The 13,485-nt window shown below is 36.7% G+C and overlaps 1 protein-coding gene across 7 annotated transcripts in view; it reads right to left on the bottom strand.

Moving 5' to 3' along the window:
- Positions 1 to 1,943: 1,943 nt before the first annotated feature.
- amph (amphiphysin) overlaps positions 1,944 to 13,485 on the bottom strand; it is a 38,714-nt gene continuing 27,172 nt past the window's right edge. The window contains exons 16-26 of one of the 7 annotated variants that reach the window (XM_073848518.1): positions 12,798 to 12,830; positions 11,772 to 11,813; positions 11,346 to 11,504; positions 10,944 to 10,997; positions 9,841 to 9,894; positions 9,541 to 9,594; positions 9,185 to 9,226; positions 6,323 to 6,553; positions 4,818 to 4,991; positions 3,393 to 3,494; positions 1,944 to 3,188 (exon numbers count right to left, since the gene is read on the bottom strand). In XM_073848518.1, the coding sequence (XP_073704619.1) occupies positions 3,084 to 3,188; positions 3,393 to 3,494; positions 4,818 to 4,991; positions 6,323 to 6,553; positions 9,185 to 9,226; positions 9,541 to 9,594; positions 9,841 to 9,894; positions 10,944 to 10,997; positions 11,346 to 11,504; positions 11,772 to 11,813; positions 12,798 to 12,830 (1,050 nt within the window). In that variant the 3' untranslated portion in view covers positions 1,944 to 3,083. The remainder of the gene's footprint in view (positions 3,189 to 3,392; positions 3,495 to 4,817; positions 4,992 to 6,322; positions 6,554 to 9,184; positions 9,227 to 9,540; positions 9,595 to 9,840; positions 9,895 to 10,943; positions 10,998 to 11,345; positions 11,505 to 11,771; positions 11,814 to 12,797; positions 12,831 to 13,485) is intronic. The other 6 variants (XM_073848522.1, XM_073848520.1, XM_073848519.1 and 3 more) reach the window with 6 other exon arrangements.

The following is a 13,485-nucleotide window of genomic DNA, read 5'->3' as shown; positions in this document are numbered from 1 at the left end:
CTTCCGATTTCAGGCGCTTTCAATTATTATAGCTTTACAAAAACACTTTATTATAGGCCTAGCTGTAGCCTAATTGTAAATACACGTTATAGAACAAATTATTTTACTGTTTACTGCATTTTGTCTTCTTTAATTAGTGACGAAAATGGATGGTCTTGCACATAGACTATGGATTTATTGATTTTTTTTAAAGGATTTTTTAACTCCTAAGATTCTTAAAATATCACAATGTGTTATGCACAAGTCAAAAACATTTTACTGAAAATTTACAATAAGGTCTCAGCTGTTAACGTTAATGCACGAACTAACAATGAGCATTTTAGCATTAGGCTAATAATCTGGCGTTACTTCCAAGTAGTATAACAGACGAATAGTCTACAATTTTTCATTTTACATGATGAAATTAACATCAATCAAGATTAATACATGATACAAAAGTGTTGTTTATTGTTATTTCAAAATAACTAATGTATTTAACAAATTATGCATTTAAAACCTTACTGTACGTGTCTGTATTAATAAAGCAGCTACACATTGCTAAAGCAAAGGTTTATTGGAAAAGGAGAAATTTTGAAGATAAATGTCTCCCCCTTGCGTTATTTAGGTGTCATTACAAACAAATTTAAAAATTGTGTACCACTTTAGTACACTGATTGTACTTTTGAACAGAGGCGGACAGAGTACACAGCTTTATTACTTGAGTAAAAGTACACATACCCCTTGCTAAATTTTACTCAAGTACAAGTAAAATTACTACTGTCAGATGTCTACTTAAGTAAAAGTACTGAAGTACTTGTTTTTAAAAGTACTTGAGTATCAAGAGTACAAGAGTACATTTTCTAAATATTGCATTATTACTGCCACAGTGCTTACATTTATGCACAGAAACGTCCTACATTAAGTTATGAAAAATGTTAATGTTAATACCTTGGAGAATGTAAAAGGAATTGGAAGTAAAATCAAGTCATTTTCATCTTTTTACCATGTTGCTTTAACATTTCTCACTTGCCCACAAGGCAATAGCACAATGGCATCGCTCTGACAAACCTCTGCTAGAGTTTCAATGGATTTTTTGTACCCACATTTGAACCTGACTGTGTTAAACACACCGCATACTCAAGAACATCAAAGCAAATTAATGTGTAATACCAGATAAGAAAATTCAGCTAATAATTGTGTGTACATGTGAGTTTCTCTGTTTTTTCATCAATCAAATCAATAAACCCAAACCAGCAAAGAAGGCAATATAGCAATGTTCTGACACAACTCTGAACTAGGGCCACGGGTTGGCACATTTCCGGGATGGACCTGCTGCGTCTTCATCCATTGTTTCGTCCATGGTTTCGTCTCTTATCTAAATCATTATCTGACTATGGAGTTGACTTTGGCGGAAGGCTGAAGGTGATTGCTGATAAGCTGTCCCAATATGTGGGGCCTGCACAATCCAATCGCGTTTGAGAGGGAAACAACAAATTGAGGGTTTCCGAGATTTTTCTTTTTTCCTTTTTTTAGAAGAAGTAATGGGTACTCACGGTTATGGATAGAAATGTAGTGGAGTAAAGAGTACAATATTTGCCTCTCAAATGTACTTGAGTGAAGTCATGAGTACTCCCCAAAAATGATACTCGAGTAAAGTACAGATCCCTCAAAATTGTACTTAAGTACTGTACTCAAGTAAATGTACTCCGTTACTGTCCGGCTCTGCTTTTGAAATGCTCTACCCTGAACATTTGCAAAAACAGATAACTTTTCAAAAATCATGTTTTTTTCATTGTGTATTTCATTGGGGTTATTTTGATATGAAGAAAAAATAACAACAAACTTCTAACACAATTAACATGATAACATGAGTTATCTGTTTTTGCAAATAAAGTCATATTTTATTTTGATACTTTAATATATTTATACCGATGCTGATTCCATTTGTAAAAATGAACTACGACTCATATGAACTATTCTTTATTCACTTTACAGTTAAATTAGCACAGATATGTACATCACAGAAATGCTCTACAGTGAGGCTAACAATACGAACACAGGAGTGATGCTGTTTTTTTTCCCGTCTCAGAACCAAACAAAGAAGACAATGATTACTCTATCAACCAATTACATATATTGCATATTTTTTTGATTTCCCGCCCCAAACTTTCCCACTCATCATTGGCTTAAAAAATATAAAGTTGAATAAATACAATTTCTTCAAACATAAAACATCATTCACAAATTAATATTTCCACGTCCATTCAAGGATAGGTTCTGCATGTATGTCCTTGTGAATATAATACACATAATGTCTGTAGTTATAGGGAGCTACATGTTGTGTTTTGCAAAGCTGTATTAGCCAGGTGCAGTATTTCAGATTTCTTCTCACAACATTTCTCATGCTGTAAACTCAACACATATCCATATTTATCAAGAGGACTTGGAATAATTTGGCATAAACACTGAACGTCTCGGCCATAAACTATGTCAATATCAAATATATGCCAAATACCACCACCATAGCCGCGCACGGCCAGCCGTGAAACTACAGAGAACACTAACGATGATGCAATGTCACATTTATATCTGAAATATCTCAAAGAAAACACCTAAGTTTCGTGTAACACTTAGAATGGTTAAATAGATCATATCACTACAAATTCTGATAAAATTCGCTGCAGAGCAACAAAGTCAATACAATACACTTGGTGCAGAGAGGATAAGGTAACTTTTGTCTTTAGAGGGGAAACTCTCACTTTAGTTCTTCTTTAGACAGACAGGGATTACATGTGGAGGTCACCAGAGTTCCAACAAAGCACACATCAAGTCGTTGCTGCTCACAGGTAAACTAACAAAAAACAGGGATTTTATCTTGGTTTTGCGAGAAAAGGTTGACCATACTATCACGTCATGCTTGGTTATTTTCTTTATGCTCTGAGTAGGTATTTGTGTCTCCTCTTGCTTCGTTAGTAGGTTGTGTTATTTCCTCTTATGTGGTATTTGCCTAGTCTGATTGACAGCTGTCATCAGTACATCAGACTTCACGGCGTGTATCTCAAACGCCCAGATCCATGCGCCTTCTCACAACACGCTGAGGTCATTTACTCCAGACGCTGCGTGAAGTTTTCAGGAAACAGTCCTTTATGAGCCGAGGTGCCACGCTGTTCCCAGTCACTCTCTCTGATGCCAGTGAGCCAACCGGCATCCTAAAGAAAAAAACAAGCAAGCATCAAAATCACTTCATGATTATCATTAGAATGTGAAAGTATTAAAGGATTGTTTTTACACATTCTTACACAGTTTGCTTCAATGTACCTTGTGAAGTAGTAAAGATGTGCCTGATCCCATTTCATTATGATTATCATGAGAAAAGATAATAAAACAAAAAGTTAAATGTTCAAGACAAATACCTGATCTTCAGCTAACTCTGTGGGTACTACCAAAACAATGTCTCCTTTCTTCAGCTCCAATTCGTCTGGATTTGCTGCTTCAAAGTCATGCAGTGTTTCAACCTACAGCATAAGGACAGCAAAAGAATTAGAAACCTGATTAACATTAAAGCTCCGTGTGCAAATTTTATTATACGACTCTCTGGAATACTTAATTGTTTATTTGTCAATAGCGCCATCTGAAGGTCACATGTTTACTATGATTGACGCCACTTTCTCTTATGTCTTTCTTTTCATTAAGGCAACCGGCGCCATCTTGTGTCTCAGTTATCGATTGGAGTGAAAATGATTGGAGACTGCAGTATATTGTTGAAGTGCGCATCTTGTTGCTACGACGAATGTTTTGTACACTGCAATGGTCTATTTGTCTTGGAGGAAACGTTAAGGTTATCCACCTTATTTTAAAGGTAATTACAGGCACATATGTGACCCTGGACCACAAAACCAGTCATAAGGTTAAATTGTACAAAACTGAGATGTATACATCACATAAAAGCTCAATAAATAAGCTTTCTATTGATATTTGGTTTGTTAGGATAGGACAATATTTGGCCGAGATACATCTATTTGAAAATCTGGAATCTGAGGGTGCAAAAAAATCAAAATACTGAGAAAATCACCTTTAAAGTTCTCCAAATTAAGTTCTTAACAATGCACATTACTAATCAAAAATTACATTTTAATATATTTATAGTAGGAATTTTACAAAAAATCTTCATGGAACATGATCTTTACTTAATTTCCTAATGATTTTTGGCATTAAAGAAAAATCAATAATTTTGATCCATACAATGTATTTTTGGCTATTGTTACAAATGTACCCCAGCGACTTAAGACTGGTTTTGTGGTCCAGGGTCACATATTTTAAGTAAAATATGCACGGCAAGGCTTCCGGTTTTAGCCACTTCCAGATAGCTCGACAAAAACAGTATAGTACGCTGCTTGATGTTACAAATTGTTATTTGTTATGCTATTATGTTAATATCTAATCAATTAATCTTCATCACATTGATTTATCCATCTTATTTTTCCATAAGAGTGTGCGCGGCCATTTGTTATGATTCTGACTTCTGGTCTCATGGACGTCCAGCTATTTTTGCTGCTTGATATTGCAAATCTTATCATATTATTATAATGTATTATCTTAATTACGAAAACACCAGCTGGTTTGTAGTGCAAATAGTACCATTTACTGCCTTTTTTATTCTTTACACTGAGTGACTAATGAATCGGAAGTCTTGCACATTTGAATATGGATCAATATTTTATGACCATGTTTTTTTATTTGCCGAGTAGCCATGTAATTAACAGAATAATATACTTTCAGCAGGTAATTATTGCAAAATGTATGTACTTTATCCTTTACTTAAATGGTGTTTGCTTTACCTTGAAAATGAATCCAGGAGGCATTCCAGAGGAGCTGTCTTTGGTTGTCTGGCATTCTGTGATCACCCCATTGCCACTGGTTGCTATTGGAGATGTGATATCACAATCTCGGTCATCATCACCCTCATTACTAGAGGCAGGCTCAATAACAACAGAAGGGATAGGCATCTTTTCCTAAGGTGAGGCAAAGAAACAACATCACTCAACATGCAACTCAAGCGACAAACCTAAAGGTAAGATATGCAAGTACATTTCTGACAAGTAGTATGACACAATTACATTATACACATAAAACAGATCGAACATATACACACAATACATACTTAAGAAATGTGATAAATTAAAAACCGAATAAAACAAATGGGTAACAGTTTACAAAAAGGTTTCAACTGTTAACTTGAACTAACAGTGAAAAGTAATTTTTTTTTAATCAAAAGCTGTATCTGTTGACATTATTTAATGTGCTGTGAACTAATGTGAACAAACAATGAACAATTGTATTTCTTTTGATTTACATGAACCTCTTCTCTAACTGAAAAATAGTTTTCATTTCACACATCAAGTTACAAAATAACTTAAAGGAGAACTCCGGTGTGATATTGACCTAAAGTGTATTGAATCATGATACCGAGTGTGAACGTACCTTGCATATCTCATCTCGGTTTGTGTCCTGCAGTCCGAAATCTGGGGTCAGTTAGCCGATGCTCACAACAGGTTGTCAATGAGAGTGAATCGGGCATCGGAGAAGCCATGTAAATAAATCACTGTTTTACGCCATTTACGAGGCACAAAGTAGCTCCACGCTTCATTGGTAGACTTCCAAGGGCCCTGACATTTAAAACGAGACATTGAGAACTCAGAAAAAGCACCGGTAGTTTATTTACAAGAAGATTTATACAGACATTTTCCACCAGAAACAGACCGGTCGCCGCCATCTTGAATTTAGTCACGATAAGTCGAGTGTCGAGCACCAAGGAAACTACAACCTGATAAGTTGATAACCTGATAAATTCCTTGGTGCTCGACACTCAACTTATTGTGACTAAATTCAAGATGGCGGCGACCGGTCTGTTTCTGGTGGAAAATGTCTGTATAAATCTTCTTGTAAATAAACTACCGGTGCTTTTTCTGAGTTCTCAATGTCTCGTTTTAAATGTCAGGGCCCTTGGAAGTCTACCAATGAAGTGTGGAGCTACTTTGTGCCTCGTAAATGGCGTAAAACAGTGATTTATTTACATGGCTACTTCGATGCCCTATTGACTCTCATTGACAACCTGTTGTGAGCATCGGCTAACTGACCCCAGATTTCGGACTGCAGGACACAAACCGAGATGAGATATGCAAGGTACGTTCACACTCGGTATCATGATTCAATACACTTTAGGTCAAAATCACACCGGAGTTCTCCTTTAATAATAAGTACAGTCCTGAATGGTTACGTAAAGAAACCAGGGTCTTGTCAATAGCCTGCATATCAAAGTGCAGAATCACAGGTGAATATCTACCTCATCTTTCCCATTGTTTGCAGCACCTTCCTTACTGGTTTCATCCCCTGGTTGGGGCTCAACATTATCAGGAGCATCGCCTGGTTTGGGCTCAATATTATCAGGAACTTCTCCTGGTTGGGTGTCAACCTTATCTGCTTCATCTGTCGGTTTGGGCTCAACATTATCTGGTTCATCTCCAGGTTTTGCTTCTAGTGAACTGGCCTCTTCCTCTGGTTTGGCATCTATAGTCTAGAAGAGGTGCTCAGGAGTGAGAGCCACTCAACACAAGCCACTCATGTGGATGGATCGGTTTACGGCACCACGGAGGGGAGCACTCAAGAGTGTCACAATGAGGGGTGCAGGGACCAGTTTAACTTCTGAGGTTAAAGCTGTCCCTCATGTGGAATGACAAGTCGGTTCTTAAAAAACAGACTTGAGTTTTACCAAAAGTCAAGTACTTTGGTTAGGGGAAATGTTCAACAGACGGCATGAAGGAAGGGGGGTCATGATTTATAGTGAATGACCACTGCCTACTGGATGAAGTAGTATGGGTGAACATTCCTCAGATCATAGTGACTATATGATCTCGATACACATGTGAAGAAAGTTCAACCTAACTCATTCAACAAGACCCAAGAATAACTGTAAAATGGAACCCATTACAATTTAGAACTGCTAAACATAGATGCATAGATTATATTGAGCCCTGAACATTTTTGCTCCACTTGCTTAGTCACGTAATGAGCGTAGAACGAGAGAACGTAAAATTACTGCCTGTTACGGTGATGTAAGAATGGAGTCACCATGGAAACCGAAAATGGTGATTAGAGGGGTAATAATAGTCGCTATTTAAAGGTTCAGTAAGCAAGGGAACTGTTGGGTTATAACATCATCTCTGTTCAATTGGCTTCAGTGTGTGCAACCTTATGTGGATCAAAATTTTGAAACAGAAAAAGAAAACATGAAATGAAAATTCATTAAAGGTACAGTCAGAAATGGCAGAAACAGTGGCAGCGTTAGCCTTCTAATTATCTCTAAAAACAAAGTTTTGTGTTTGGAACAATAAGAATATAATAAAGCTGCAAGCAGCAGTTACCAGGGTTCAAGCACATTATTTAGCAAGCCTGTAACACCTAAATCAATTATTTTTTTTTTTTGGCAAATACAGGTAATTTGCCATTGAAATATGTTTTTTAGCATTTATGACTGTTTTAGCTCCAGCTGTGGTCCGATCTCCCTAAAACTTTGCATGCTTGTTTAAAATCACCTGTCACATTTGCTCACCAGGTTTCGTGAAGTTTGATTTTTTGTTTAGTTTTTATAGGATTTTGGGTGTATTTGGACAGGCCCCTTTTCTAAAGGACCCCGTTATAGCTTCGTAAAGGGTCGTTTTCAACATTTTGTTTTAGAATTATTGACCTAAAGAGTCCAGAGAATTGTACTGCATTTGTACTAGTTTGCAAAAGTAGGTTTTTAACAAATGGTTTGATGGACAGCAGTGGTTCCAGAGGCAAAGTTATTCAAAATGAGGAGGTCTATTGTATGATACGAATATTGTGCATATGTGTAAAAAAATATACAATATACGTGCAATATACAATCATCTAAACCCTTGAAAAGTGCGATATCGCTCCCCAGTGGGTGATTTCTTTAAAATTTCTAGCAGAACTTTAGGGCCGTAAATCAAACAGACTACACCAAGTTTTGTTTCGATCGACCTCCATTAACCGTGTCCAATAGGTTCTCAAATTGGCATGTGGCGGCCATGCTTCTTGAAATACGCAAATGTCCTCATAGTACTTTGCACTTCGCACTTTGGACCAAGACCGTGCACACAGATTTTCATATTGATAGGACAATATATTTATTTTTTTCCTTCTAATAGCGCCATTCCGTTTAAAAGGTCAAATAGTCATTTTAGTAAAGGCAGCCCTGCCCCTTTCAAACGTTTTGGCATCGCTTTGCAACAGAGAATTGAAAGTTCAACTTTTTCTTGATTATTATTGATATTCACTTTCCAGAGAATCTTTCTGCACTGGTTTGGTTCCGATCGGGCGAAAAACCTAGGCTAGTTTAAAAAAAAAAGTGAAATACCCAAAAATATACTTTTTATCGCTGTAGTGCCCCTGTCAGGCCGATTGGGGTGAGCCTTGGTGAAGTTGTTGACGGTGTGAGTACTACCATCCCACCAAGTTTCAAGTCTCTACGACTTAAGGTTTGGTCTGCCCGATCAATTTTTTACATGGGGATTGCTGATCCTTGTCCATTCTAACAATTAGAAAAGGGCTTCAGCACTATTCGCTTGAACCCCTAATTACGTCAGAGCTGGGCGGTGTTTGTTGTTGCGCTGCCAAGTGTTGCAACTGCTCAATGTACCCTCAAAAACTTAAAATAAAACATACACATAAACAAAAAGATGGGTTGTAGGTTTTGATAAATGCCACAGCGCATGTTAGAAGTTTCCATCCATCAACACATACTGTTATGCAAGACTAAATAATGACATGTGTGGCTACCATTCTGTCCCAATGCATCAGTTTGGTAACCACACTTTCATATGAAGCCAGATGATGATTTAATATCAGACTGAAAGTCTATATAATATGTAAATAATTCTATGTTACAAGGTATTGTACAGCACTCACTGAAAATATTAAAAGAAATCTGGATATCCGACAATATCAGTGCTTGAATGAAAAAATGTTTAAATAAATGTATGTTCATATGGCTTCATGATGACACAAAACAATTAACAAACATAAATAAATGAAAATACAGACTTGAGTTTAAATATTTAAATAGCAATGTTGAAATAATGGCATGAAACAAAAATATAACAGTACAAAAAAAGTGATTTGATCTATTAAGACTTATAGTTACCGGAGTCTCTTCAATGGGAGACTCTTTATCCTCAACAGTAGCCTATGCACAAAGAAATGTGGTTGTCAGCAACATAACACATTCATTTATTCAAATTATTAATGACACATACTGCAGTGATTAGTCAATAAATCTGTCTCTGGTCATGTTAGTCAATCTGGCTTCCCTTCATAACCGTTACTACTCATTTGTATCAGATCCTGAATGCTTATAAACATCTCTATGAACTACTCAGAGCATGTTTAAAATTAGAAATGTGGGATTTGATACTGAAAGGCCTTTACTTATAATAAAAACCAGGACTGATTTCATAATTGGAAGGCAGTGAAATGATAAAATTACAGAAGTGAAATTACCAGAGCCTCCTCAGTAGGTGACTCCTTCTGTGTTTCTTGGACGGAAGCAGATTCCTACATGCAAATAAAGAAACATTCATGCTATCTCCAGTTTCTGTTATACTTCAAAATAACACCACCTGTTTTCCTTTCATCTCATACATAATTCATTTTGACACATTGCAAATGCCAAAAGGCTGTTTCTACAGAGAACAAGGATTTGTGTCTAGATACAGTATGTAACTAAGCACATATGCGACAGTTCTGCATATGACTTGAGTTTCTCTTATGCCATTCATAAGACATAAGTTATATAGTTACCGGGGCTTCTTCACTGGGTTGCTGGGCTTCCTTTTCTATGTCCTCAACTGGAAACTAAAGAACGGTTGAGACTTTTTCATCAACAATACCATTCTCAGGCTCAACCAAAAGCTTTGTGTAACTACATAACTGTGCTGCTAACATCCTACTGTTCCTAATGCAAAATAAAACCAATACTTAAAACTGACCCCAAAGCATGTGTAAATTAAAAAAGGAAATAATACAAAATATATTAATTGGTATGCCATTTCATACAAATTAAACACAATGTTTTTACAAAATAAAATCCACCTCCATAAAAAGAACTTTAAAAAAAAACGTAACAGGCTAACACATAAGAAAAGAAAAGTCAGAGCTTGCACTGGAATTTTGCAATTTTATGTAGGAAAAAAATCTATGTCAACCAGGGTCGGAAATTAATGAGGGCTTTTGGCAAAAATGCCACCAAAATGAATAAAATGCCTCATAAATTCAAGAGAAAGGGGCAAAAAATGCACAAATAAACAAAAAATCTATTACGGCTGTCACAATTAAAATTTAGATTTACGCGCTGTTTTGAGCAGTGTTGAGCCTTACAACCAATCAAACGCGTTTCTGTTGAACTAAGAACTGCATTGGCCAATCAGAGGTGCTTAGATTAGTCAGTGCTGAAAAAGCCAGTGCCGTTTTGTAGCTTAAGTGATTATAATGGGAGTTTTTGCATAACTTGTGCTAGACTTGACAACAGTTTAAAATATAGATTGAATTATGTAAATTTAAGTATTTGACATTAAAGACAACATATAGTTTTTATAATAATAAGGTGATAATAAAAATTGTCCTCACAAATTGTAATTTTCCCTTAATGGAAAAGTTAATTTCCGACCCTGATGTCAACAATATAATAAATATATTTACGTACAATTATGTCAATAATATACAAAGAAAGTTAAAGCATTTGTTAAATCAATGTTGAAACAATTCAAATATGTTTTAAATATCAGAACAATACCAGAAAAATCTATAAAGCTTCTTTTACAAAACATATGGATTTTTTAATTACAAAAGATAAAATGGCCAACATGCAGGCACTCTGTTTTGAAATGTTTTTCAGAGGTACATACCTCAGCCTGCTCAGTTGCCTCAGTCTCAGAAGATACTGGAGACTCCACAGTGCTCTTTATAAACAACAGTACACAGATATGATCAATGGCTACAGTTCATATCTGATCAATTTGATGTGAGCGAATACATGTAAATGTAGCCTAAAACATAACATGACGATCATGTTTTATGCACTGATGGAAGATGATGATGATGATAAATTCTAAAAACACTTATATTAATGAAAATGATAAAAATATTATTAACAGACTGATGTAAATTAAGATGATGATCAGGACAACTGGTGAGGATGATGATGGAAATGATGGAAAGCATGGATGTAAAAACGCTGAGAGTGGTGTTGATGGTGATGGTGATGATGATATTTCTGATGACGTTGAGTTTAACTCTTTGTCACTCACTGTGGCTGTCTCTGCAGGGGGACTTGAAGCAGTGATCTCCTCTGGTTGTGTGTCTGTGGGTGGAGTGGTGACAGGACCCTCCCCACCCTCAGGTACCGAGGCTGGGGCTGCTTCACCTTCTTCTTCAGCTACATCACTCTCTGGGGCCTCAGCCTCAGGCTTTATATACATTTTTAAGAGAACAGTAAGAAAGACTGTCCAATGACACCTCCACTACTGGACCATTATCAAAACCCAAAAGTATAAAACCACTTTGAAAGGCCTAGACCTTGCAACAAGCAATGACATGTGTATTTATGTAATACAGTCAGAATTTGAGGCACAACAATCATTGTAGAGCATGACAATAAAATTATTGACACCCATTAAGTAAGAGGAGTTTTTTTAGGGATAGTCATCTTTACTATCAAAAGACTGTCAACTCACCATCTTTTCAAAGTCGGCCGTGAAAGTTGGGACTGTTGCATCCTAAAAAATAACAGAGAATAAAAAGGTAGAGATAAGCAAATCAAATTTACTGGTATGAAATCTGAAACATATAATCAGCTAGGTTAGACTGGAAATTATTTTTTTCAAAATATTTCCTGTGAGAAATGGTTAAATGGATCTTTTAGGGAAAGGAATTAGTAGGGATCATCACAGCATTAGATATAAAACAGCACTTTTAACACCAAGTTCTGCAAGTTCATTCTTAAATTGGTGTCATCACCAACAAAAATAATTGTATTTTTTTTTGTTACTCATAAAAAATATCAGGATTATTGTTTTTTTTTTTATTATTATTATTATTATTATTATTGTTTTCTTTTTCTTTTTTTTTTACGAAAGCACCCATTCTAAGAAGGGGTGTAACTGTAAATTGATTCGTGGATCATTTCTGTGATTTTCCGAATGCATCGCGATTGCCTTTGGAATTGATTCTGAGCTTAATTTTTAACAGCAGATGATGCTCTAGGATAGTTTTAAGCACACACTCATACAACCCCAAGGTCCTACTCCCACCCACTCAGGTGTGCATTTCCCAAAAGCATTGTTAGCGAACTATGGTTGTTAGTTCCATTGAACTCTATTTGTAATGACGGAACTTCTGACCATAGTTACTTTTGGGAAACGCACCCAGAGCAGAACTTGTGGGCGCACTAACAAGGAGGCTAAAGACTGCAGCCACTAACGCACCTCTTGAGATCAGAAGAGTAAGGTTTACCTTCACAGCACTTCGCTGTGGCCTCTGTTACACTCACCCCCCAAAACCTCATTTCTATCTGGGTCACGGCACCAATGTTAGGAAGTTGCAGAATTGATCCATGGAATGATTTAACGTTAGACCCCTAATTCTAAAATTCTATTATGCTAGCACAATCACTTTGGCCACATTGACAGTAATTCATGTTATTATGAATCATCTTTTAATCTATTGAAAAGTTAGAATAAACTTCCTAAGCTCCTATTTACCTTAGAAAATCCGTTAAAAGCCTTGTTGGACACCTAAACCAAATTAAATAAGTAATTAGCATGTAAACCCTCAAAGACATGTATTTTTAATTGCACAGATTTGGAGGACTGTAAACTCTACTTGAATTTAGCAAAACCAACAAACGATGAAAGCAAGCGAAGGAGAGAGAGGAGAACAGGTCTTGGGACTGTGAACTGTGGGAGGGGTTCCAGGGTCCAAAGGGTTTTGTAGCAGGAAAACAGTACTTCATCTGCAGGCAGGAAAGGAGGGGAGTATTCTTGCTGTAGTCTACTCTACACTAAGCTAAGCAGAGTAGCAGGAAGTCAGGTACCTCTTCCAGCTCTGTATCTATTTCTTGGTATAACTTTCCATATCTCCGGTTTGCAACTTCGTCTTCAGACAGGTCTGAGTTCTCTGGCTCTTTATGACAGACCTGTTCCTCTGCAATGGTACTTTTAGGATTAGAGGTGTCTTTTTGCCCAGGGAAGGAGGTAAAGGGGTCTTGAGATGGAGCAGCCTCACCTGGCCAGCCTGCTGTAAAGCTTCCTTGGCCATCAGAAGAGAAGAAGCCACTGCTATCACTCACCTCCTGCCAGGAGCCTTTACTGGAGTTCTCAGAATCTGCAGCTGGTGAAGGAAAAGCTGCCCACTGGGTAAACCCATTGTCATGTCCAGTTTTGTCATCAA

Source organism: Garra rufa, chromosome 10 (genome assembly GCF_049309525.1).
Source record: "Garra rufa chromosome 10, GarRuf1.0, whole genome shotgun sequence".
Classification (NCBI taxonomy): domain Eukaryota; kingdom Metazoa; phylum Chordata; class Actinopteri; order Cypriniformes; family Cyprinidae; genus Garra; species Garra rufa.
This window is presented reverse-complemented; position numbering and strand designations above follow the sequence as displayed.